Source organism: Eschrichtius robustus, chromosome X (assembly GCF_028021215.1).
Source record: "Eschrichtius robustus isolate mEscRob2 chromosome X, mEscRob2.pri, whole genome shotgun sequence".
NCBI classification, from domain to species: Eukaryota; Metazoa; Chordata; class Mammalia; order Artiodactyla; family Eschrichtiidae; genus Eschrichtius; species Eschrichtius robustus.
The window spans coordinates 42,421,306-42,446,211 of NC_090845.1; the positions used below are offsets into that span (position 1 = coordinate 42,421,306).

At 43.9% G+C, this 24,906-nt stretch overlaps 1 protein-coding gene across 1 annotated transcript in view; it reads right to left on the reverse strand.

Annotated features, from left to right (window-relative positions):
- DIPK2B (divergent protein kinase domain 2B) overlaps nucleotides 1-24,906 on the reverse strand; it is a 45,051-nt gene that overhangs the window by 14,404 nt on the left and 5,741 nt on the right. The window contains exon 2 of the mRNA XM_068534055.1: nucleotides 22,153-22,417. Coding sequence (XP_068390156.1) covers nucleotides 22,153-22,417 — 265 coding nt within the window. The remainder of the gene's footprint in view (nucleotides 1-22,152; nucleotides 22,418-24,906) is intronic.

The window sequence follows — 24,906 nt, forward strand, 5'->3', positions numbered from 1 at the left end:
CCAGGATTTGAACCCAGGCCTGAGGCCCAGGCCAGACTGTACTGCTTTCTTGCATTGAAACTCAGCCTCTCCTCCCTACTTTCTTCACCAGTAGCTGTGTTTCGGCGGGCCCTGTCCTACTTTTGCTACACAGCCTCGCTGACCTCACTCCCTTGCCCATCCACCCTGCATACCACTTTTAGGTCCCATTTGTGGAAAGATCCACAGTCTTCAAATCACTTTTCTTTAGAAACGTAAATTCTCAGACTCTGCCTCAGACCTGCACAGTCAGAAGCTCTGGGGCTGCGACTCAGCAATGCCAGCGTTAACCAGCCCTCCAGGGAATTCTGATGCCCGCTCAAGTGTGAGAACCACTGTCTTATAGAATAAAATTTAGCCCCCCACCCCCCTGCCCCAGTCCTACTATTGCAACCTCTATCCACTGCTCTCGACCCATACTATAATCAGGGGGCATGACACTTGCCACTTCCCACAATTACATCTTATTCTCATTTTCATGGCTTTGCCCAGCACACTCTTCTTTTATTCCCTGGAAGATATGCCCTGGTCAGGGCTACCTCCCCTTTTCTACCTGTGCCCCTTACTGTCAAACCTTTAGAAGCCAGAGGCCTCACTTGGTGGCGATCCTGGCCCCTTCTTCCATGGGGTAGTCAACATCTTGGGTGACCCTGCTGGTGGAAGCGGCAGCTAGCTTTCTCCTCCTATTGGAGTCTATCTCTTTCTTCCCACCTCGTCCGTCATCCATCTTCCTCCGTTCAGGGGCCCCAGAGGCTTTGCCATTGAAGCATTTGTGGGCTGCTCCAAGATTTTCACTGCGGCAGATGAAATAATCATTGTGGCAGGCAATTCAGCTGACAGTTGGGACAGGCAGGGCAGCTGACACAGAGTAAGACACGTTATTTCATGGTCTGTCATTTTGATTCAGGTATGCCAAGGTTGGTCATAATTCTCCACTGGGCCATTTCATTTTATAGGCTGCTGGTTTTTTTTTTTTTCTCTCTTTCTTTCTTTTTAAATCAAAAGACAGGAAGCCAAGTGCTTCTGACAACTCATTTGTGCATGCAAAGTTGCAGAAACTTCCAGTGAAACTCAGTAGCTTCTGCAAAGGTCCTGTGGTCCAGGAGGCTCAGAACGAATCCTGATTGTCAGGAAAACCTTCAAACCAGCCCCGAGTTTGCCTGGGGGGAGGGACTACCAGGCTTCTTTTTATCCCCACCCCCTCTGTTGAGGTTGTACCACCTGTATCAGTCACGGTTCAATCAGAGAAGCAGAATCACTAGATTTTTTTCAAAAACAGGATTTGAACTTACACAATTGTACAAGCAGGTTAAGTAGTCTCTGTAAGGCTGTTGATCTCCCATACGATGCTGCAGCTTGAAGTCCATAGGCAGGCAGTTGAGAAGGGAAGAGAGATGCAAAATGGGGGAAGATCAAGGACAACATGGAACCCACAAGCACAAGATGGAGCTCATGACAATGCACTGAAGCCCATGTCAGTTCTTATTGCCTCTGAGCGTGATGGTGTGGAGACCTGCAGAAGCTGGGGCCCTTTGGCATGAAGCTAACCCCAGCCTGGGAACCAGAGAAGCTGAAGGAGGAGCCAAGGGGAAGGCAGAGCAGACATGCAATACCGTGTGTGAGCCACAAAATGGCCCCTGTTGCCCTTCCGCCCTCCCAAACTCCCAACAGAATCTCTCTGTGGCCTACTCTAACCGGAAACGTAAGGGAAGGGAAGTCTGGGAAATGTAGTTCAACCTGGTCATGTTGACACATTCCAAACCTACCACATCGCCTTTGGCTCCTTTGCTTCTCTCTTGGTGACTTTTCTGCAACCTGACTGAAGTATCTCACTGGACCCCAACCACCCTAGGTATGTATTTAGGGAGTGGCGGTTTGTCGTTCTGAGGAAAGGCTGGGTAGAGGCGCAGGCTCGGATAGGCAGCTCTGGGCCAGGGTTGTGGGTGAGGAGCTCTCTGTCAGATGGCTGTCGCCAACCCCAACCCCTATTTCCCCCACCTTTAGTGCCCTCACTCCCCTGCACCTTGGGTATCTTCACAGGGTACCATCTACCAGGTCCTTTCTGGGATGGAGGGTAGGGTTAGGAGAGAGAGAAAAGCAGCCACTTCCTAGAGAATGGGTATGAGAAAGTAGAACAAGAGGCTCTGGAGAGAGAGGCTGCAAAGCCCAGAATGGCCAGAGCTGAGTGTTTATCCTGACAAGGAAGTGCTAGCCAGACTAAGGTCGGTCACTAGACTCAACGGTTCTTTGGACTGCATTGCAGGGAGAACCAAAAGGAATTTGGGGAGTCTTCTCCCAACTCAAATATACTGTCGTAACCACTCATGTGGGTTAGGAAACTTGTCAAAACTCCCCCGAGGCTGTTGCAAGTCATTTATCAAACAAAAATTCATCAAGCCCCTACTTTATATAAGGCATTGTGCTAAGCACGGGAGTCACACATTTAAATAAGAGAGGGTCCTGACCTCCAAAGAACTGGTACTCTGGTGGGGCAGAGTGACATGTATACTACAAAGTTCAGTACAGGGCAGGATGAGACAAATGCTACAAGAGGTGTAAACAAAGTGCTGTGAGAATACAGAGGAGAGAGCAGTAGGGGAATCCAGGAAGGCTTCACAGACGAGGTGGCATGAACATGGTCTTGAAGAATGAGTAGGATTTTGTCAGGTGGACCTCTAACGTCAATGCATTTCAAGCTGAAGGATCAGAATTGAGCAAAAGCAAGGAACAGACTTAAAGTTCATATCTGGCCAATGGAATCATCGGGAAAGAAAGCTGGGACCAAACTGTGAGGCTCTTGAAAACCATATTTAGGAATTTAGGTTTTATTCTACAGATATCATACATAATCTTAGAGGCAAAGCTTATTGGTCATGAAGATGCCATGAACACCCTCAAAAACTGCTGGTGGGAGTTGAATTCAGTTTGGTAATTTAAAAGATTTAAAAAGATTAAATTAAAAAGATTTAAAAATGTTCGTACCCTTAGACCCAGTAATTCCACCACAGAAAGTAAGGAAGCAGCAAAGCATAGTACTTAAGGGTATGACTTCTGGAATCAGGAGATAGACCTGTGTTCAAATCCCAGTTCCAAAATTTTCTAGCCAGGTGATCTTGGGCCAGGTATATAAATCTCTCTAAGCCTCAGATTCTCCATCTGTAAAATGGGAACAAGAATATCTCATAGGTTGTGAAGATTAACTGTGACAAATGTGTATGAAATGCACCTGGCCCATAGAAAGTAGTCAGTATGTGGTAGTTTTGAAAAGGAAATTTGTCTCAAGAATATAACATAAAGTTCAGGCAAAGATGTTGCAGAAAGATGGTCATCAAAGTATTATTTATAATAATGACATCAAATGATATAAACACTAGTGAATAACATGGTATACCCATGTGATGAAATGGGGCTTATAAAGAATTTTAATGATATGGGGAATAGTATGTGATATAACATTAAGCCATAGAGAAATGTGCAACATGAAACATACAACTTATTTTTTCTTAAGTTAAATCTGACTAGAAAAAAGACTAGAAGTAAAAACACCAGTGTGTTAACGGTGATTGCCTCCGGGTGGTGGCTTATAAGCAATTTTTCCCCCTACTTCCTTTTGAGTTTTTAAAAAATATACTTTATAAATTTTTATAATAAGTATATGTTAGTTAATAATAAAAAGAAAGGAATTCCCTGGTGGTCCAGTGGTTAGGACTTGGCGCTTTCGCTGCCAGGTCCCGGGTTCAATCCCTGGTTGGGGAACTAAGATCCCGCAAGCCGCGAGGCATGCCCCCACCCCCCAAAAAAAGGTAAACATTGAACTGGGAAGGGAAAGATCTGTTTTTTGAGAGTGTCGCAAGTGGCCAGGTTGAGGATGTGTCTGAGAAAGGAAAGGTGAGAGGCAAGGAGACAATTGATGGGAAGAGTTGAGGGTGCTGCGTAGGAGAAGGACTTGGTTGGAGGTGTTCTCTGTGCACAGCCAGGAGGTCTGTGTCTTGGGAAGGAGGTCTATCATGGGGGAAGTCTTGCAGGAAAACGTGCTCAGGCAATAGATGGCCTCCTGAGCTGTGAGGGCTTGAGGTATTAAGGTGAAACAGTCAGCTAAAAGGGGAAGCCCTAGATTGTTCACCACTGAGTAATGGGCAGGACTTCAAGGAGGACAGAGAGATCAGATGGACCCAAGAATGATGAATATCAAGAATGAGGTAAGCCCCATGACTGTAGCCATCTGATCCTATAAAAATCAGATAGCTTCACATATAAGGTTCTTTAGACCCAGAACTGTGAGGAAAGGACTATAGTTTTAGCGTGAAAAGAAGGTGCCAATCTCAAGATGCTAGAAGGCAGCTAGATTGGTTGGTTAATTAAAAAGTCATTTGTAGGGAATTCCCTGGCGGTCCAGTGGTTAGGACTCGGTGCTTTCACTGCTGGAGCCCGGGTTCAATCCCTAGTTGGGGAAGTAATATCCCACAAGCCATGCGGAGTGGCCAAAAAAAAAAAAAAAAAAGACAAAAAGAAGAAAAAAGTCATTTATATTCTACAGACGCGCCCCCCCCCCAAACAATGGCATATATGCTGTCCACTGTCTTGTCCCCAGAACTGGAAAGTGCCACAGGTAAATAACCACCTACTGAATCTGAATACATGATGTTGTACAGAAAGTCTGCACCACAGCCAATGCCATTTGGGAGGCCCTAGATGCCGGGTTAGCCTGAATCACTGACCTTCCCAGAAGCCTCTTGGTAGGAGGCAGTGCTTACCTAGAGAAAGTGGTGGAAGGGCAATTGGTTCTTGCTTTTCACCTTTCCTTTTGGTTTCTTATCTTCCCTTTGAGGTGCTGTGCTCAGACGTGCTTGGGCCAGCTTACCAGGCAAGCCCTTGGAGGAATCACCCCTCCTCCTCCTGAGCAAGAGGCCCCCCATCTATTTCTTCCTCCCCTGCCCTGGGTCAAAATGCCTCAGCCGTCTCTCTTCCAAGATAACTATGGAGAGATCAAGCCCTGGAGAAGCTAATGGATAACTGTGTCACCATCCCTCTCACCCAAATTAGGTAGACATTTCTGGTATCAAGAGTCATATTCCAAGGATTAGAAACCATGGGACTTTCAAGCTTGTTAACACCTGAGTCATGCCAGTAAAGATGCTCTCTTGGGGAAAGACGGGACTTTCAGAGACCCTGAAACCTGACAGCCTCCAGAGATGACCGGAGAGTTAGCACAGGTGTGGATCAAGAGTCACCCGGAAGCCATGAATAGTGAGTGGTGAATGATGTCCTCTTCATTCACTCATTCGATCACTCCTTCATTTCCCAAAGATTTACGAAGTGTCTACACCGTGTCAGACATGTGTGAGGGAAGACATTGATGAATAAGATGCAGTGCCTCCCCTCAAGTAGCTCCCTGTCTGGTTGGAGAGTCAAAAACAGAAAGAGAGAGGGAGGAGAGAGAGGGAGAGAGAGCAGAGAAAGGGAGAGAGAGAGGAAGGAAGAAAGAAAGGAAGGAAAGAAAGAAAGAAGGAAGGAAGGAGGAAGGGAGGGAGGAGGGAAGGAAAGAGAGAAGGAAAGAAAGAAAAAGAAAGAAAGGAAGGAAAGAAAGAAAGAAAACAATGCCATGTACTCTATAGAAAGTGCTTTTCTGGTCTGCTGTAAGTGTGTTATTAAGTCAGATTCTCCTCTGGCTCTCATGCCGGGCTTGATTCCTTTCATATGTGCTGGGCTGAAAGCCACAGGTATTCCCCACACTTTCTTCAGCCTTGAAATAGTATCCAAAATGCCAAAGCCTTTTAGAATGAGGTGAGAGTTTCAAAAGCAAGAAAGATGGCTTTCATAGCTATATTTAGGATTTGCATATATGAATGCAATAGCACCACTTTTTTTCTCTCCTGGACAGTAGATCATTTTGAGATTTCTAGTGCTGGCCATAACAGAGTAACTGGTATCAGGCTTACCCTTCTGATGCAAATAGCTATAAACCCACACAAAACATATAAAACAACTGTTTGTGGGCATTGGACCACGACCCACATAGGGCAACAATCCTTGAGAGAAAGGATGTGCATGAGCTGAGCCCCATATTCACACTGTCTTTTCCCCCAAGGACATTTTCCAAGCTGCAGTGCAGGGTCTTGCTGGGTAGAGGAAACAGCAGTTAGGATTTGGGGCTGCCTGAGTAGCTGGGATTTGGAGGGCAGGGTCCTATAAAGGAAAAGCCACAGAGAAGGAGAGCCCAAAACATATGTGAAAGTTTCCCTCAGATCTTTGGCCAACTCCTAAGCTGCATAAGAGCAGGGTGGGACTCTAGAGCCCTAGCAGAGAACCACGTTAGAAGGCCATATCACTGAGCAGAGATTTCAGAGGCCACATAGCACTGGAGAGATGCTAGACATCTTAGTGGGCTAGACATCTTAGTGAGCACCCTGGGCTTGTGATTGGACCACAGAAAGTCCACATTCCAGTGGTAAGGCTCATGTCCTACCAGCAAGGACCATGCCCTGGGAGTAAGGGCAAAACTGAAAGAGACCTGCACTAACAAAGTCTTAATCCCAGCCTCAACAGGATTAAGGCAGTGGTTCTAGACTGGGGGCAATTTTGCTCCCCAGAGGACATTTTGGACAACATCTGGAAACAGTTTGGGTTGTCACAGTTGGAGGTTGTAATGCTACTGGCATCTAGTGGGTGAGGGCTGGGGCATGCTGCTAAGCGTCTTAACAAATGCACAGGACAGCCCCCATCCCAATCCCCTAACAAAGAATGATCCAGCCGCAAATGTCAATAGTCACGAGACTGAGAAACCCTGGATTTAGGTGAGCCATTTCGTTGGCTGCTAGAGCAAAGCTCAACCATCTTTAGGAGAAGATAATGTAATTTCAGACCTCTACCATGTGTTATCCTTAAAATCCAGCATACAGTTAAAAATTACCAAAAAATGTGCAGAAGCAAGAAAAACTAATTGATAATCAAGAAAAAAGAAAACAACCAACAAAAGCAGAAGTAGAATCAGAGATAATTTGGATTTTAGAATTAGCAAGTATAGAATTCAAAGTAACTGTGATTAAGATTTCAAGAGAATAGAAGAAAAGACAGGCAAAGTTAATGAAAGGGAGAGAATTTCAACAGAGAATTGGAATCCACACAAAAAATTAAGTTGACATTTAGAAATACAAAATGCAATATCTGAAATTAAGAAGTTACTACTGGATTTAACACCAAACTGGGCACAGCAGAACATAAGATTAATGAGCTATGTATGAGAGAGAATACATGAAAGCTTCTAGAAGTAAACAGGGGGATACCTTTGTGACCATGGGATAATCGGGATATTTAAAAGAAAATAATTAATAAACTGGACTTCATGGAAATTAAGAATGTCAGCTTATCAAAAGATACCATTAAGACAGTGAAAGGGCAAGCCATAGGCTGGGAGAAGATATCTGTAATACATATATCCAACAAAGAACTCACATCCAGAATATAAATGTAACTTTTACAAATCAGTGAGACAGACAACCCAATAAAAAATGGACAAACAGGTTATGCCAGCACTTTACAAAAGATGAAATCAAAACAGCCAATAAATATATGAAAAGGGCCCTTATATTGTAAATCATGAGAAAAATAAAAATTCAACCCACACAATGAGATATTGCTAGACACCCACCAAGATGACTAAAATGAAAGACTAAATATCAAGTGTTGATGAAAATGTGGAACAACAGAACCCTCTCTTCTGTTGCTTATAGGAGGAAATCAGTACAACTACTTTGGAAAACTGTTTGGCAGTATTGACTAAATCTGTCCATAAGTACAGTTATGACCTAGAAACTTCACTTCTGCATGCTTACGTTCACCAACTGACATAAATAAGAATGTTTGTTCATCAATGGTAGGATGAATAAATTGTGACATCATCATACACATCAGTGGAATATTCTACTGCAATGAAAAAACAAACTGCTGATCATGCAACAACATGGTTAAATAGCATAACATGTGGAGGACATACTGTGTGATTCCATTTAACTGCAGTTCAAAACCAAGTAAAAGTAATTTATGGTGATTTAGGTCGAAATGGTGGTTACCAGTGGGAGGGGGTGAGGTGATCAACTCTTCCAGCTTGCCTGGGACTGAGGGGTTTCCCAGGATGTGGGACTTTCAGTGCTAAAACAAGGATAGTCTCAAGAAAATCAGATGGTTGGTCACCCTAGAGGCGGTCTTTTTAGGGAGGGCACATGAAAGAGCCTTCTGAGGGGCCGGAAATGTTCAGTATCTTGATGTGGATGGTGGTTACATGAATGAATATATGTATAAAAATTTATCTAGCTCTGCATGTTAGATTTGTGCATTTAAGTGTGTAACTTATACTTCGAAAAACTTTGAAAAGAACTCTATTTTGCAAAGAATAGAGTGAAAAGAAACTAAAGACGTTTTGAGTAGGGCCATGGGGAGAATCTTGGTGGGTAACAAAATGAAGGCCCAATTTTCATTCTTAATGTTTGCTTGTCTTCTTTGACAGGTATTGGGAGTTTGATCTGAAAAGGGTGGAGCAAAACGGTGGTGAACAGGTACGGGAAGCCAGAACGCGTAAAGGAAGCTTCCATTGTTTGGAATGAGTTTTCCCACCTGGAAGATTCACAGAGACCTTGCAAACAATATCACTGAATCTTGGGCAGTGAAAGCAGAGAACAGAAAAGGCATGAAAATCCATTTCTGATATTCAAAGGAGCAAAAGGGTAGATTTTACAAATTACTGGATCATAGGAAATATTCTAAGACAGGGTATTAATAGGATGATTTGTGCACCTCTAGAAGAGGAAGTGATATCTTTAGTTACTGAGGATTCATTTAACTGAATCATTCTAGACTAACTTTTTTCCTTTGACATGGTTATTTGATTTTTAACCATAGAAATGCAATAGACTTAGAATATATAGACTTTAGTGAGGAATTCAATGGTAAGTCTTATGATAACTCTTTTTTTTTTTTTGTCTGGATTGGGTCTCCATTGCTGTGCGCGGGCTTTTCTCTAGTTTCAGTGAGCGGGGGCTACTCTTCATTGCAGTGCGCAGGCTTCTCATTGCGGTGGCTTCTCTTGTGGAGCACGGGTTCTAAGCGCGCGGGCTTCAGTAGCTGTGGCATGTGGGCTCAGTAGTTGTGGATCGAGGGCTCTAGAGCGCAGACTCAGTAGTTGTGGCACACGGGCTTAGTTGCTCCGCGGCATGTGGGATCTTCCTGGCCCAGGGATCAAACCGTGTCCCCTGCATTGGCAGGCGGATTCTTAACCACCAGGAAGTGGTTATCAGGGAAGTCCCTCATGATGACTCTTAAAGGAGATGGTGAATTAAGATTTTGATGGCATAGAAAATTAAGATGATTAGTAATTGGTTAACAGAGTTTACCTAACAGTGAATAGGTTCATCCACATAGAGTAAGAAGGCTTTCTTTTTGGCCCTGTTCTATTTAATATTTTTATTAATGACTAGGACCTAGATAAAAGTCGTGTTCATCAAAATTGAAGGTGATATGTAGTTGGGTTGGTAGTGACTCTAAGTAACACAATCAAGGTGACAGGCTGGAGTAATGGATTTAATCTGAGAAGATCATATTTAACGGGATAAATAAAAGGTTCTGTTCTTGAAAACTAAAATCTAGCTGCAGAAGGGGTTTTGGCTGACACAACTTTTCACACGTACCAGTAGGAGGGGAATGACCAAGATAGCAAAGAGAATTGGGAATGTTTAGATTGGGAAACCAGGATTTAGGAGGTGAATGTATGGGAGGGGGAAGTGTTACATTTAACTCCAAGGAGTAGAAATAACTTAATAGTTGAAATGAGTGAAAGCTACAAGAAGACAGATTTGAGATGCACTTCCTAATGATCCGTTTGATTCAAAGAAGGAACAGGTTGCTTCTGAAGGTAGTGAGTTTCCTGTCACTGTATGGTAAGACAAAGGATGCAAATAGTTTGAGAATTTGAACTGGTGGGCTTTCGAGGTTCTGTCAACTCCAAGAATCTATGACATATGTGTGGTTCAGTGGGTAGAAATCTATTTTGATCTTTAACAAATTGACCTATTGCTCTGTGGTCTGCTGTCTCATGTTAGGACCAAATTGACATGCAGCTCCCCATTTTTATGTCTTTTTGTCTTATTCCTCCCCATTAATGACCAAATTTGTACTGATAGCTGCCTGACACAACACTGGATTGGTTTTCAATTATCCTCTGAGCAGTGATTTGGCAAAGCAAATCACAGACTGGGGATACGTAGAGTTTTTAATCATTGTTATTTTCTTTGTGTGTGTGTGTGTGTGTGTGTGTGTGTGTGTGTGTGTGTGTGTTAGTTTCCGCTTTATAACAAAGCAACATTGTTATTTTCTTGATACGATTACTATTTCAGTTTTTTGCTCTGTGGTTCAAAAGATAATGTTTTTAAATGCCAGGTTTGGTAGGTTTTGGGGCTTCCCTGTTTTATTATTGTTTATGTCTGATTTTATTGCCTTTTAATCAGAGAAAAAAAGCCTTCGGTATTTCTACTTTTTAAAATGTATTGAATGTTTTTGTGGCCTAATAAACAGTTTTTAGAATGTGACCAATATATCAATTATTTCTATCATTAATTTTTTCAAGTGAATATCTTTATAGACATGTATACCATATAGTTTAACCTCTGCTTACTGCATATTACGTGGACACACGTAGAGGCGTAGCCAAACCCCACGACTCCGAGCCAAGTCACGCTATAGCAAAAGCATTTGTCCCAGAGTACATCACAATAGGGATAGCGAGAGAGCAAGGAAAGAAATCATAGAACAAAGGATGGCTTGATTTATTTAAGAAGGCGCTTGGTTGGTTAACATCTAAATTCAGGGGAAAGTGGAGAGCCCTGTGAAGACAAAGTCTGCTCTGGATGGTCCATCTTGGTGACTGCCCAGGCTTCAGTAATGCTTTGGCTGGGAGCTGCCTCTCTTCTGCATTTGAGACTCATTGGGAAGGAACCACTGGCAACTCATCTCATGTATACCTTCCCTGAGACTTCTCTTGCCTCCTTTTTCTTTTCCAACTTGTCTGTGTCAAGGCTGGGGAAACCTTTCATTGTCTCCTTTTCACTCGTGAGATCCACCAAGAATAATTTAGGAGTCATTTTCGACGACAGGCTGGGTGATCTATGAGTCATTTTTCTATGAGCCTATGATACAATGGAGACCTGGAGATTAATAATTTAGTCACTGCCCTCTTCCAAAGAATCCCTTTTTCCACAAATGCTGAGGCGATGAAGTCTCGGTGGTTTTAACTCTAAACATATCCCGTGATTCAAAGTCTTATTTGTTGCAACTCTCAACGATTATATGATGGAAAGGAGAAAGTGGACTGTGGGTGGGTGGGTTGGCTCCAGAAACTCGCATGGGCAACAAAAGAGAAGCACCGTTACTACATCCCCACGGTCGCGGAGAACAAAGTCTCGTGATCTCATAGTCACAAAGGGGCCCTGCTTTCCGAAGACCGTTCAGCCAGAGAGTGTGCACTGATTTCCTGGGAATATTGCTCTGTGTGAGGGCATTTTTAGTTGCTTAACTTTCCTCTTCCATTTCAGCTTTGATTTCCATTTCAGTTAGATAAGTATGAAAATGGTACATCTACCCATCAGCTGTTTTCCTTTCGGCATCAATATAGCCATGTAATTTAAAAAAAAAAAAATGAATGCAACTTTTTGGAAGGGTCTTTGACCTGGTAGTTTGTGAAGGATTAAAATATTTATAGTCTGAAAACTAGCTGTGACTTCAACATAAAATTTCCATCTTCATTCAAACACTTTATCATAACCTGTCTTGTATCAGAACTAATCAAATATGGTCTGTCTCCCCCACTGGGGTGTCATCTCTCAGAGCGCAGGGACCTTGTCTTGACAGCCTTATACCCTCCTAGGGCATAGCATATGTCCTGCAAATACCCCTTAAATATTTTTGAATTAAATTCAAACCAAAGGGGAATTTGATTATTCGTTTAGCAGTTACCTCTAAAACTATATTCTGATTAAATGGTTAGCGTGCATTTTGGTTACTTTGCTTATTTCCCTTATTGTATTTATGTGAATGAGACCAAGGAAGTAAAATTGCCAGGCATCCTGGTTTAAACAAAGCTCCCTGAACACTCTATACCACCATCTAGTGGGAGGAAAATCTCCATGGTCAGCAGGCCAGTTCCCACTTGAGGAAGAAACAGGATCTGTGTATAGAACAATGTCAATAGCAGCTGGCAGTTGAGGGGATGGGAGGGGTTCTATTTGTGGGCTAGTAATTTAGGCTGTGAGATATTCCCATCAGAACAATGCAGCTTTTAGAGGAGAAAAGTCATGGTTTTATTAGGGTAAGTGTTCACACACACGCGCGCGCACACACACACACACACACACACACACACACACATGCACACACACTGCATTGTTTCACCCTCTTGCTGACTCCTGGTCCTGTCCCACTTCCTTGGCGGCCCTTTGCTACAGTGTATTGCCTGTGGCTCAAGAGAGTGTCCTTAATACAAAGCTGCACTTGGCCCTGCAAAAGGGGAGCCATGGTCTGGCTGGCTCAGCTTCTGATGGTGATCACTGGGGCTTCTCATCCAAGTTGACTTTCTTTATTCGTAAGCAGGACCGACAGTCAACGTTCTGAGGCCCCTGCACCAGTCTGATCCCTCCTTCCTTCAACACTCTTTTATTTTTTTTGATTGTTTCTCCTTCCTTCCCTGCCTGGCCAGTTCTCTGAGCCAACCTGTGAGCTCCGTGTGGCCCCTTTTGCCTCTTCCAGGCACACATCAGCACATCCACACTCAAATACGCACACTTGAGGGCCCTGGCCTCGATCCCTGTTGGAAAGTGGTTCTTGAGAAAATCAGAGAAAGCTCACTTAAGCCACTCGCCAAAGAGGATCCCCAGGGCTGGCCCAGCTGGTAGGCGGAGTTGACATCGGGCCATTTGTTATGAGTTGAAGGATGAGGCAACTCTCCGTACCATCCAGCCTACAATCTCTCTCCACTTGGCTCCTGAAACTCCCATATGAAAAGAGAAATATCATAATTTCCGAATTAAAAATCAGGACTTCATGGCTGACAAGTGATCAGAAAAACAGGGCAGAGCTATTTGGCCAAATCTGGAATGAATCTTCACTCAAATAGATCCCACCTCACAGTTCAGCTGAAATCACGGCGGAGGCTGCTTGCTTGGAACACTGTTGAGAAGGATTCTGGGGCCACATCTGGGTTTCGTCGGGGAATAATGCAGGGATGTATTAGGAAGGTCTGAGATAGTCATGGGATGGGCTAGTGGGAGCATTACAAATATTGGCTTTACACACAAATGGTTTCTTGGAGGGCTACCAGAGAAATGCTATTAGCTGTTAACATGCTTACATGAATTAAATTATTAGATCAGCTGCCTGTCACCTCTCAGGGCTCCAAGGGAATGGAGTCACAGGATTGATGAAGTTTTTTTTTAATGACTTATTCTTCCTTTTTTTTTTATTAAGGTAAAATTTACATCACACAGAATTCACCATTTGGACCATTTTAAGGTGAACAATTCAGTGGCTTTTAGTACACTCACAAGGTTGTACAACTATCACCATTATCTAATTCCAGAATTTTTTCATCACCTCAAAAGATACCCTGTCTCCATTAAACAGTCACTCCTAATTCTCCCCTCCCCTCAGCCCCTGACAACCACTTATCTGCCTTTTGTCTCTGTGGATTTGCCTATCCTGGATATTTCCTATAAATGGAATCACACAATATTTGTCCTTTTGCATCTGGCTTCTTTCACTCAGCACAATGTTTTCAAGGTTCATCCATGTTGTAGCATGTATCATTTCTTTTAATGGCTCAATAGTATTCCACTGTATAAATATAACGTATTATGTGTGTTCATTCATCAGTTGATGGACATTTGGGATTTTCACCTTTTGGCTATTATGAATAATAATGCTATAAACATTGACATACAAGTTTTTGTTTGAGCACTTGTTTTCATCTCTCTTGATTGGATGGGTGACTTTTTTCTCCCCACCTCTGGTGATGATGGGTCCATTTGAAAGCATTTGACAGGTGAGTTTTGCTAAGAAGAAAAGAGCAGGAGTTTGGGTACTGCCTGGATAAGGTCTGGGAGGGAAAGGATACAGAGCACCTTGTGCTTGCTGTGGGATCCTAAGGGCAAAGGGTCTCTGGAGAGGACAGGAGAGTGAAGAGACGGTGCCATAATTGGATGGCAGTGACCTTGAGCTTGGTGGATGAAAGAAGCATGGGTTTGTCCAGAGTTTATAAAATGGCTGCTGATATTTTTCTGGATTTTATAAGGAAAGGAAAACTCTCTGGTGGGGATGAGAGCCCCCCTCAAAAAAATGAGAAGAAAGAAAATGGTTATGACTTTGGCTGTGCCTAAACAAGGTGCTGTTAATGGATGCCTTTTTAGCAGAAAAAAGGAAAAGGAGGACCCTCAAGATGGTAGAAGAGTAAGATGCGGAGATCACCTTCCTCCCCACAAATACATCAGAAATACATCTGCATGTGGAACAACTCCTACAGAACACCTACTGAACACTGGCAGAAGACCTCAGACCTCCCAAAAGGCAAGAAACTCCCCACGTACCTGGGTGGGGCAAAAGAAAAAAGAAAAAACAGAGACAAAAGAATCGGGATGGGACCTGCACCAGTGGGAGGGAGCTGTGAAGGAGGAAAGATTTCCACACACTAGGAAACCCCTTCGCGGGCAGAGACTGCGGGGGGGCGGAGCCGGGAGCTTCGGAGCCACGGAGGAGAGCGCAGCCACAGGGGTGCGGAGGGCAAAGCGGAGAGATTCCCGCACTGAGGATCGGTGCCAACCAGCACTCACCAGCCCGAGAGGCTTGTCTGCTCACCCGCCGGGGCGGGCGGAGGCTGGGAGCTGAGGCTCGGGCTTCGGTCGGATCGCAGGGAGAGGACTGGGGTCGGCGGCGTGAACACAGCCTGAAGGGGTTAGCACACCACAGCTAGCCGGGAGGGAGTCCGGGAAAAGGTCTGGACCTGCCGAAGAGGCAACAGACTTTTTCTTCCCTCTTTGTTTCCTGGGGCGCGAGGAGAGGGTATTCAGGGCGCCGCCTAAACGAGCTCCAGAGACGGGCACGAGCCGCGGCTATCAGCGCGGACCCCAGAGACGGGCATGAGACGCTAAGGCTGCTGCTGCCGCCACCAAAAAGCCTGTGTGCGAGCACAGGTCACTCTCCACACCGCCCCTCCCGGGAGCCTGTGCAGCCCGCCACTGCCAGGGTCCCGTGATCCGGGGACAACTTTCCCGGGAGAACGCACGGCGCGCCTCAGGCTGCTGCAACGTCATGCTGGCCTCTGCCGCCGCAGGCTCACCCTGCCTCCTCCGTACCCCTCCCTCCCCCCGGCCTGAATGAGCAAGAGCCCCCTAATCAGCTGCTGCTTTAACCCTGTCCTGTCTGAGTGAAGAACAGATGCCTGAGGGCGACCTACACGCAGAGGCGGAGCCAAAACCAAAGCTGAAACCCAGGAGCTGGGCAAACAAAGAAGAGAAAGGGAAACTTCTCCATGCAGCCTCAGGAGCAGCAGATTAAATTCCCACAATCAACCTGATGTACCCTGCACCTGTGGAATACCTGAATAGACAACGAATCATCCCAAAATTGAGGCAGTGGACTTTGGGAGCAACTGTAGACTTGGGGTTTGCTGTCTGTGACTGATTTGTTTCTGATTTTTATATTTATCTTAGTTTAGTGTTTAGCGCTTGTTATCATTGGTGGATTTGTTTATTGGTTTTGTTGCTCTCTTCTTTTTTTATTATTATTTTTATTTTAATAATTTTTTTAATTAAAAAAAATTTTAAATTTATTATTATTATATTTTTTCTTTCTTTTTTTCTCGCTTTTCTTCTGAGCTGTGTGGCTGACAAGGTCTTGGTACACTCCAGCCTTGTGTCAGGCCTGAGCCTCTGAGGTGGGAGAGCCGAGTTCAGGACATTGGACCACCAGAGACCTCCCAGCCCCATGTAATATCAATTGGCAAGAGCTCTCCCAGAGATCTCCATCTCAACGCTAAGACCCAGCTCCACCCAACAGCCAGCAAGCTCCAGTGCTGGATGCCCCATGCCAAACAACTAGCAAGACAGGAACACAACCCCACCCATTAGCAGAGAGGCTGCCTAAAATCATACTAAGTTCACAGACACCCCAAAACACACCACTGGACATGGCCCTGCCCACCAGAAAGACAAGTTCCAGTGTCACCCACCAGAACACAGGCACCAGTCCCCTCCACCAGGAAGCCTACGCAAGCCACCAAACCAACCTCACCCGCTGGGGGCAGACACCAAAAACAACAGGAACTACAAAACTGCAGCCTGCGAAAAGCAGACCCCAAACACAGTAAGTTAAACAAAATGAGAAGACAGATATACACAGCAGATGAAGGAGCAAGGTAAAAAACCACCAGACCAAACAAATGAAGAGGAAAAAGGCAGTCTACCTGAAAAAGAATTCAGAGTAATGATAGTAAAGATGATCCAAAATCTTGGAAATAGAATAAAGAAAATACAAGAAACGTTTAACAAGGAACTAGAAGAACTAAAGAGCAAACAAACAGTGATGAACAACACAATAAATGAAATTAAAAATTCTCTAGAAGGGATCAATAGCAGAATAACTGAGGCAGAAGGATGGAAAAGTGACCTGGAAGATAAAACAGTGGAAATAACTACAGCAGAGCACAATAAAGAAAAAAGAATGAAAAGAATTGAGGACAGTCTCGGAGGCCTCTGGGACAATATTAAATGCACCAACATTCGAATTATAGGGGTCCCAGAAGAAGAAGAGAAAAAGAAACGGCCTGAGAAAATATTTGAAGAGATTATAGTTGAAAATTTCCCTAACATGAGAAAGGAAATAGTCAATCAAGTCCAGGAAGCCCAGAGAGTCCCATACAGGATAAATCCAAGGAGAAACATGCCAAGACACATATTAATCAAACTATCAAAAATTAAATACAAAGAAAAAATATTAAAAGCAGCAAGGGAAAAACAACAAATAACATACAAGGGAATCTCCATAAGGTTAACAGCTGATCTTTCAGCAGAAACTCTGCAAGCCAGAAGGGAGTGGCGGGACATATTTAAAGTGATGAAAGGGAAAAACCTACAACCAAGATTACTCTACCCAGCAAGGATCTCATTCAGATTCGATGAAGAAATTAAAACCTTTACAGAAAGCAAAAGTTAAGAGATTTCAGTACCACCAAACCAGCTTTACAACAAATGCTAAAGGAACTTCTCTAGTCAGGAAACACAAGAGAAGGAGAAGACGTAGAAAAACAAACCCAAAACAAGTAGGAAAATGGTAATAGGAACATACATATCGATAATTAGCTTAAATGTAAATGGATTAAATGCTCCAACCAAAAGACATAGACTGGGTGAACAGATACAAAAACAAGACCTGTATATATGCTGTCTACAAGAGGCCCACTTCAGACCTAGGGACACACGCAGACTGAAAATAAGGGGATGGAAAAAGATACTTCATGCAAATGGAAATCAAAGAAAGCTGGAGTAACAATTCTCATATCACACAGAATAGACGTTAAAATAGAGACTATTACAAGAGACAAAGAAGGACACTACATAATGATCAAGGGATTAATCCAAGAAGAAGATATAACAATTGTAAATATTTATGCATCCAACATAGGAGCACCTCAACACATAAGGCAATGGCTAACGGCCATAAAAGGAGAAATCAACAGTAACACAGTCATAATAGGAGACTTTAACACCCCACTTTCACCAATGGACAGATCATCCAAAATGAAAATAAATAAGGAAACACAAGCTGTAAATGATACATTAAACAAGATGGACTTAATTGATATTTATAGGACATTCCATCCAAAAACAACAGAATACTCTTTCTTCTCAAGTGCTCATGGAACATCCTTCAGGAGAGATCATATCTTGGGTCACAAATGAAGCCTTGGGAAATTTAAGGAAATTGAAATCGTTTCAAGTATCTTTTCGGACCAGAACGCTATGAGACTAGATATCAATTACAGGAAAAAATCTGTAAGAAATACAAACACATGGAGGCTAAACATACACTACTTAATAACCAAGAGATCACTGAAGAAATCAAAGAGGAAATCAAAAAATACCTAGAAACAAATGACAATGAAACCACAATGACCCAAAACCTATGGGAAGCTACAAAAGCAGTTCTAAGAGGGAAGTTTATAGCAATACAATCCTGCCTCAAGAAAGAAGAAACATCTCAAACAAACAACCTAATTTTACACCTAAAGCAATTAGAGAAAGAAGAACAAAAAAAACCCCAAAGTTAGCAGAAGGAAAGAAATCATAAAGATCAGATCAGAAATAAATGAAAAAGAAACGAATGAAACAATAGCAAAGATGAATAAAACTAAAAGCTGGTTCTTTGAGAAGATAAACAAAATTGATAAACCATTAGCCAGACTCATCAAGAAAAAAAGGGAGACGACTCAAATCAATAGAATTAGAAATGAAAAAGGAGAAGTAACAACGACACTGCAGAAACACAAAGGATCATGAGAGACTACTACAAGCAACTGTATGCCAATAAAATGGACAACCTGGAAGAAATGGACAAATTCTTAGAAAAGCACAACGTTCTGAGACTGAACCAGAAAGAAATATAAAATATAAACAGAGCAATCACAAGCACTGAAATTGAAACTGTGATTAAAAATCTTCCAACAAACAAAAACCCAGGACCAGATGGCTCCACAGGTGACTTCTACCAAACATTTAGAGAAGAGCTAATATCTATCTTTCTCAAACTCCTCCAGAATAGAGCAGAGGGAGGAACACTCCCAAACTCGTTCTACGAGGCCACCATCACCCTGATACCAAAACCAGACGAAGATGTCACAAAAAAAGAAAACTACAGGTCAATATCACTGATGAACATAAGTGCAAAATTCCTCAACAAAATACTAGCAAAGAGAATCCAACAGCACATTAAAAGGACCATACACCATGATCAAGTGGGGTTTATCCCAGGAATGCAAGGACTCTTCAATATACAGAAATCAATCAATGTGATACACCATATTAACAAATTGAAGGAGAAAAACCATTTGATAATCTCAATAGATGCAGAAAAAGCTTTTGACAAAATTCAACACCCATGTATGATAAAAAAAAAAAAGGTTCTGAAGAACCTATGGGCAAAACAGGAATAAAGACACAGACGTAGAGAATGGACTTGAGGACACGGGGAGGGGGAAGGGTAAGCTGGGACAAAGTGAGAGAGTGGCATGGACATATATACACTACCAAATGTAAAATAGATAGCTAGTGGGAAGCAACTGCATAGCACAGGGAGATCAGCTCCGTGCTTTGTGACCACCTAGAAGGGTGGGATAGGAAGGGTGGGAGGGAGACGCAAGTGGGAGGGGATATGGAGATATATGTATACATATAGCAGATTCACTTTGTTATACAGCAGAAACTAACACAACATTGTAAAGCAATTATACTCTAATAAAGATGTTAAAAAAAGAAAAGGAAAGCTTTTTTAGCTGTATGTTAATGCACGTTGACAAAATTGGTAGAGCAAGTTTTAGCACAAGAAATTGAAGAAGGGGACCCACTTATTACAACAACACTGCCATACTTCTATGGTGATGGACTTTTTCTAAAATATCTTCATATCTATAAGCTCACTGGGATGAATGAATCCGGTAAAGCAGGCCCTATTTGCTGCCTTTTGAGAAACAGGGAATCAAGGCGCCCAGCACAGTGTCTGGTGATAGTAGGCATTCAATTAGGATTTCTTATCTAAGTGAAGTAGAGTCATGTGAAATCAAAGAATATCAGAACTGGGAGGGCCTTTGAGATCATCCAGACACCTCCCCGCAGCACAGGTTTGGAGGAGGAATGTCAGAGCAGAGTGGGGAAGTCCTAGACTTAAATGCAAGGTCAACTGGTCAGTGAGTGAAGGATCCAAGTCAATAGTCTGTCCTTTGTCCCCATACAGGCTGTTGTCATAACATCCACTACAACACTTTGTGGTGGTTTGTGTTCTTGTCTGTCCTCACCATTGGGCCACATGATCCTGGGGGGCAGAGCTTGTGTCTGATTCATCTTTGTCGCATGGATGAACAGGAACTAGAAGCTCTCTGCTCTTCCTGGGTCTCTGAGCTCCTTCGTGTTCTGCCACAGCTGTTAGTGGCAGAGTTAGGACTCAACCACAGTTTCCAGACCCCAGGGATCTTTTGCACCTACCACAACGTCTATACTCATCAAGGTAGGTGGCATTAGATGTACTGGGCAGGTTGCTTTGGACTTCCTAGGCCTCCTGGGATAATCCCCACTGTATTATGGAAGTGTCTAGAAAATGAGGGAAAGAAGGAGTCTTCCTTAGTTCAAAGCCCAAGGCCAGTTTAGCCACTTTCTGTGAATCTCAAGTGTATCTTGTGCACCAGGATGTTCTGTCCTTTGGTACATTTGCTAGGTCCCAGGTGGAGGTAGTCTGGGGCCGGTGCCTTGGGGGAACTGTGCCTGTCAGCGTGGGACCAGACAGCAATGGGGGCAGGAAGAAGTGATGGGATTTTCACGGGGTTCTGAAACAAACCCTTGCGTATCTTGTTTTGCTCTTCCTGGGGCCTTCTATTTGTTCCTGAGCACATATTTGAGGCAAAGCAGAGGAGGTCTCATATTGGTCCTTCCCATGCCTCAGTATTAGTTGTGGTCAGCCTGAGAATGGCAGATGGTGGGTACCCAGGCCAGTGCATGGAGGCTCTGTCTGCAGGCACAGAAAGAGAGGCACAGGGGCATTACACCTGGGGTGTGTACCATGGTGTGGGCTTTGATATCTATCCTCTGTCTTCTGGTTCTGCCCAGTGTTGAGCAGCTCCCATAAGCTTCTTTCCACCTGAGCCTCCACTTCCAGTTTCCCACACCAACTCCAAGACCCTTAGGTTGGGTCTTGCCACCACCTCCCCAACCTGGCAATAGTTTGACTTCCTCTGGCTTATTTTCTCCCCACTCCATGCCAGTGAGATTCATAAAGTGCAGAGTACAAAAGGACCACATTGGAAAGCTCAGTATCAGATGATGGCCATGTCACCAGCAGCTCGATTCCTCTTGATTTCAAAGCAGTTTCCACACGACTTTAGAGTAAAGCCACATGGTCTTGCCACGTGGTCGAGATATGCAGGGACCAGTGACTGCTTCGTTCTGGGTTGCTCATCTCGAAGAGACCAAGGGGAAGGTCTGTTTGTTAGGGTCAGAAGTTACCCAGGCAGCCTTATGTGCCCCTATGAAGGGGCTAGTGGCCTGGGGAATTCAAGAAACAGACTTGGCGTGCCCCTGAGGGATGCCAAAGCCTCCAGCCTCATCATGACAGGGAGATTGAGGTGAGCCTCTCCTCTCCCATCTTTGCTGAAGGTGAGCGGCTCCTCAATCCTTTGAGGCGGCATCTTCTGCCCCAGGGGGCCAGCTGGATGTGTGTGGAGTTACATGACTGTGCTGGTTCGGATGAAAAACACGATACCAGTGGCGATAGTGCAGGAGGGGACCAATGCAGGATAAGATGGCACTGGCAACGTGCTGAAGTTCTGAAGGCAGCCTACCCGTGGGAGTGGGTGGGAGCTCTCAGATGGGAGGAGGGAGCTGTGTTATCAGAGTCTGCTTTTGCAGTGACTCAGGTTTGGTTCTTCTTTATGGTGGGAGATCAAAGAGGAAGCCGATTTTCAAAGTGGGGTCTCTGGATCATGAAACGGGATGCGTATGTATGGGAGCTTCTAAGAACGGTCACTGTTTAGGGGTTGGCAAACATTGTGGTGAGGGGGGGAAGGCTGGTGAGGGTCATCCGTCCTTCAGACCAGAGGTGGGAGCTAGGAACTGTTTCCCAAAGAGTCGCTGGGGGTCATATCAGAGAGAATGGAGAATGACAATGGGAAGGGTCCCTATAACTAAACCTGTTTAGTTCCTGTCTTGTCACAAGCCATGCTGTTTCATGACATTGTTTTGTCCCACTTTAGACAGACTACAATTCCTTTTGCCCAGACTGAGATGTGAGCTGGGAATGGATTCTGCCCCCTCTCCCCACGCCCACGGCCAGTACTCTCACCTGCACCAGGTCCGGTGTGAGGCGCTTGGCCTGCAGCCATTTCTGGAACCTCCCTGTTTTCCGCAGGACGCGCTCAATGCTGCAGGTCTTTGGGGCAGCTGCGGAGGCACAGATTCTCCTGTCCGAGATCTCGTTTTGGTGTTTGCTGACCAGCCTTGAGATCTCCACGGGGCGCCAGGTTTTGAAATCATCCGAGTAATTTACAGGGTAAGAAGGCAAGTCGTCGGGAGACAGTCCAAGGTGTGAGGCCAGCCAGTTGTCAAACCTGGAAGAATAGCCCTTTGGGGATCAGCCTGGGAGCTGGAGAGAGGGAGCAGGGACTAAGCAGGGACCAGCCACACTGCCAGGGCCAGCAGAGCCCGGGGACAGGGAGATGGGGGAGAGCATCTGTTCTGATCCATTTCTTCTCCTTAGACTGGGAAGCTCCAAGCTCTTCCTGTGAGAGGACTATTTGTGTTTCCTCAAGCTTAGGGAAGTGTATATGTGATGTCAGAAAAGGTGAGGGATCTGCATACCAAAACCAAACTTTTATCTTCTTCATCCAAATGGCACAGAAGGACTAGCCATGGCTTTCTGAACTTCTACTCCACGTGAAGGCAGCAGCTTTACACATGCTGGTACCTTTGATTCTCCTAATACCCCATCCCCACTTTACAGATGTGGAAACTGAGGCTTGCGGAGCTTAAGTGCCTTGCAAGGTCAGATAATATGTTGCTAAGCAGGGATGCAAACTCAGGGCTGTCTGTCAGAAAAACCCATGATCTTTCTCCTTCGCTACACTGGTTCTAGCAGCGGCCCACTCTGTGAACAACGGCTGGGTCTTGAAACCACAGTTCTTGAAGAGGCTTCTGGTCCTGCACTGGGGAGGGCACTGTCTCTTCATATCCAACCCCCAAAAGCCCCATCAATTTTGCTTTCAGTCCACAGATGAGTACCAACCGAGTGTCAGGGAACAGTGGCTGCTAAAGGGTCACCAAATTCAAAGCTATGTGGGATCCAGGAGGTGTGTGATTCCACACAATGGAATCCTCCCCAGGGGAGAGGCACTGGCCTATTACCATCTGCTGATTTTCTAGGCACCACCTTGACCCTTTTCTCCAGTCATTCCTCCAGCTGTGTGCCGACAGTTCCATCAGGGAAGAATGTTCAATCTCCTTCTGACTAATGTATGAAAAATTACTAAGAAAATGTGTCTCTTCATTATTATTAATAATTGAGGGTTGTACTGCAAATGAAAATTAGGCTTATATGTTATATATTGAATTTCTTTTTTTAAAAAATTATTTTATTGTAGTATAGTTGATTTACAATGTTGTGTTAATTTCTACTGTACAGCAAAGTGATTCGGTTATACGTATATATACATTCTTTTTCATATTCTTTTCCATTATGGTTTATCACAGGATATTGAATATCATTCCCTGTGCTATACACTAGGACCTTGTTGTTTTTAATTTAATTTCAATAAGAATCTTTAAATTCTTATTATTGCACATTACTGGGCAACCTCATGATAATGAGTTTTGGAGGAACTAGCTCCAAACCCTACGTTGTATTGTTTTCTCACCTATATGATACAGTTACCCTCTTAGGGTAACTAAGACTCTTAGACCGAAAGCTTTTCAAAGAAGGTGCTCTAAGGAACTGTCAGTAAGTGCCTTCTGCAATGCAGGACCATTCAAACTGCAGTGGAAGTAGGCACAAAGAATTCCATTCAAGGACATCGCCACAGATCTGTTTAAAAAGACCAGACACCGAAAACGTGCAAGGAATCAACTCTATTGGAATTTTTAGGACAACCATGGGAAATGATCCTCCCCACTGGGAGAATAAGGAAGGGCCTAGGCCCCCGAGGCAGGCCTGTTTCCTGTAGCTACTCTTATCCATGCGGGTTCAAACCACTCCTCCCCAAGGGCCTGTGACTAAGGATTTACAACGAGGTGGCTCTCTTAGATAACAATGACAGCGATACACATTTATGAATCACTTTAGCGGTCACTTTGTTGAACACTTTATGTGCATTAAGTCAGTTAAACCTTTCAACAAACCTATGAGGTCAGCACTGCTATTACCATGCAGATGAGGAAACTGAGGCACAGAGAAGTTCAGTGATTTGCTCCAAGTCACACAGCCAGGAACTGGAGGAAGTAGCCTTCATGGCTCCAGAGCTTGTACTCTAAACCACTTTGCTGCTACTTAGTCTTCTATCACCTATTTTATGAATTTGCGCTTGGTAACAGATGGGTAACATTATTAGGAGTTATAGCTAGCAGGGTCCTTAAAGATGATTTTGTCCCTGTCCCCCTTCCATTATATATATATATATATATTTTTTTTTTTTTTTTAAAATTCTTTTCCAGATTCTTCTTTTTCCTTATAGGTTATTAGTTCCCTGCGCTATACAGTAGGTCCTTGTTGGTTATCTATATTTTTTAACTTCTTCATTGGAGTATAATTGCTTTACAATGGTGTGTTAGTTTGTGCTTTATAACAAAGTGAATCAGCTATACATATACATATATCCCCATATCTCCTCCCTCTTGTGTCTCCCTCCCTCCCACCCTCCCTATCCCACCCCTCTAGGTGGTCACAAAGCACCGAGCTGATCTCCCTGTGCTATGCAGTTGCTTCCCACTAGCTATCTATTTTACATTTGGTAGTGTATATATGTCCATGCCACTCTCTCACTTTGTCAATTATATTTTGAGGATGAGAAAATTGAAGATGACTTATCTGAAGAATCATAGAAAATTA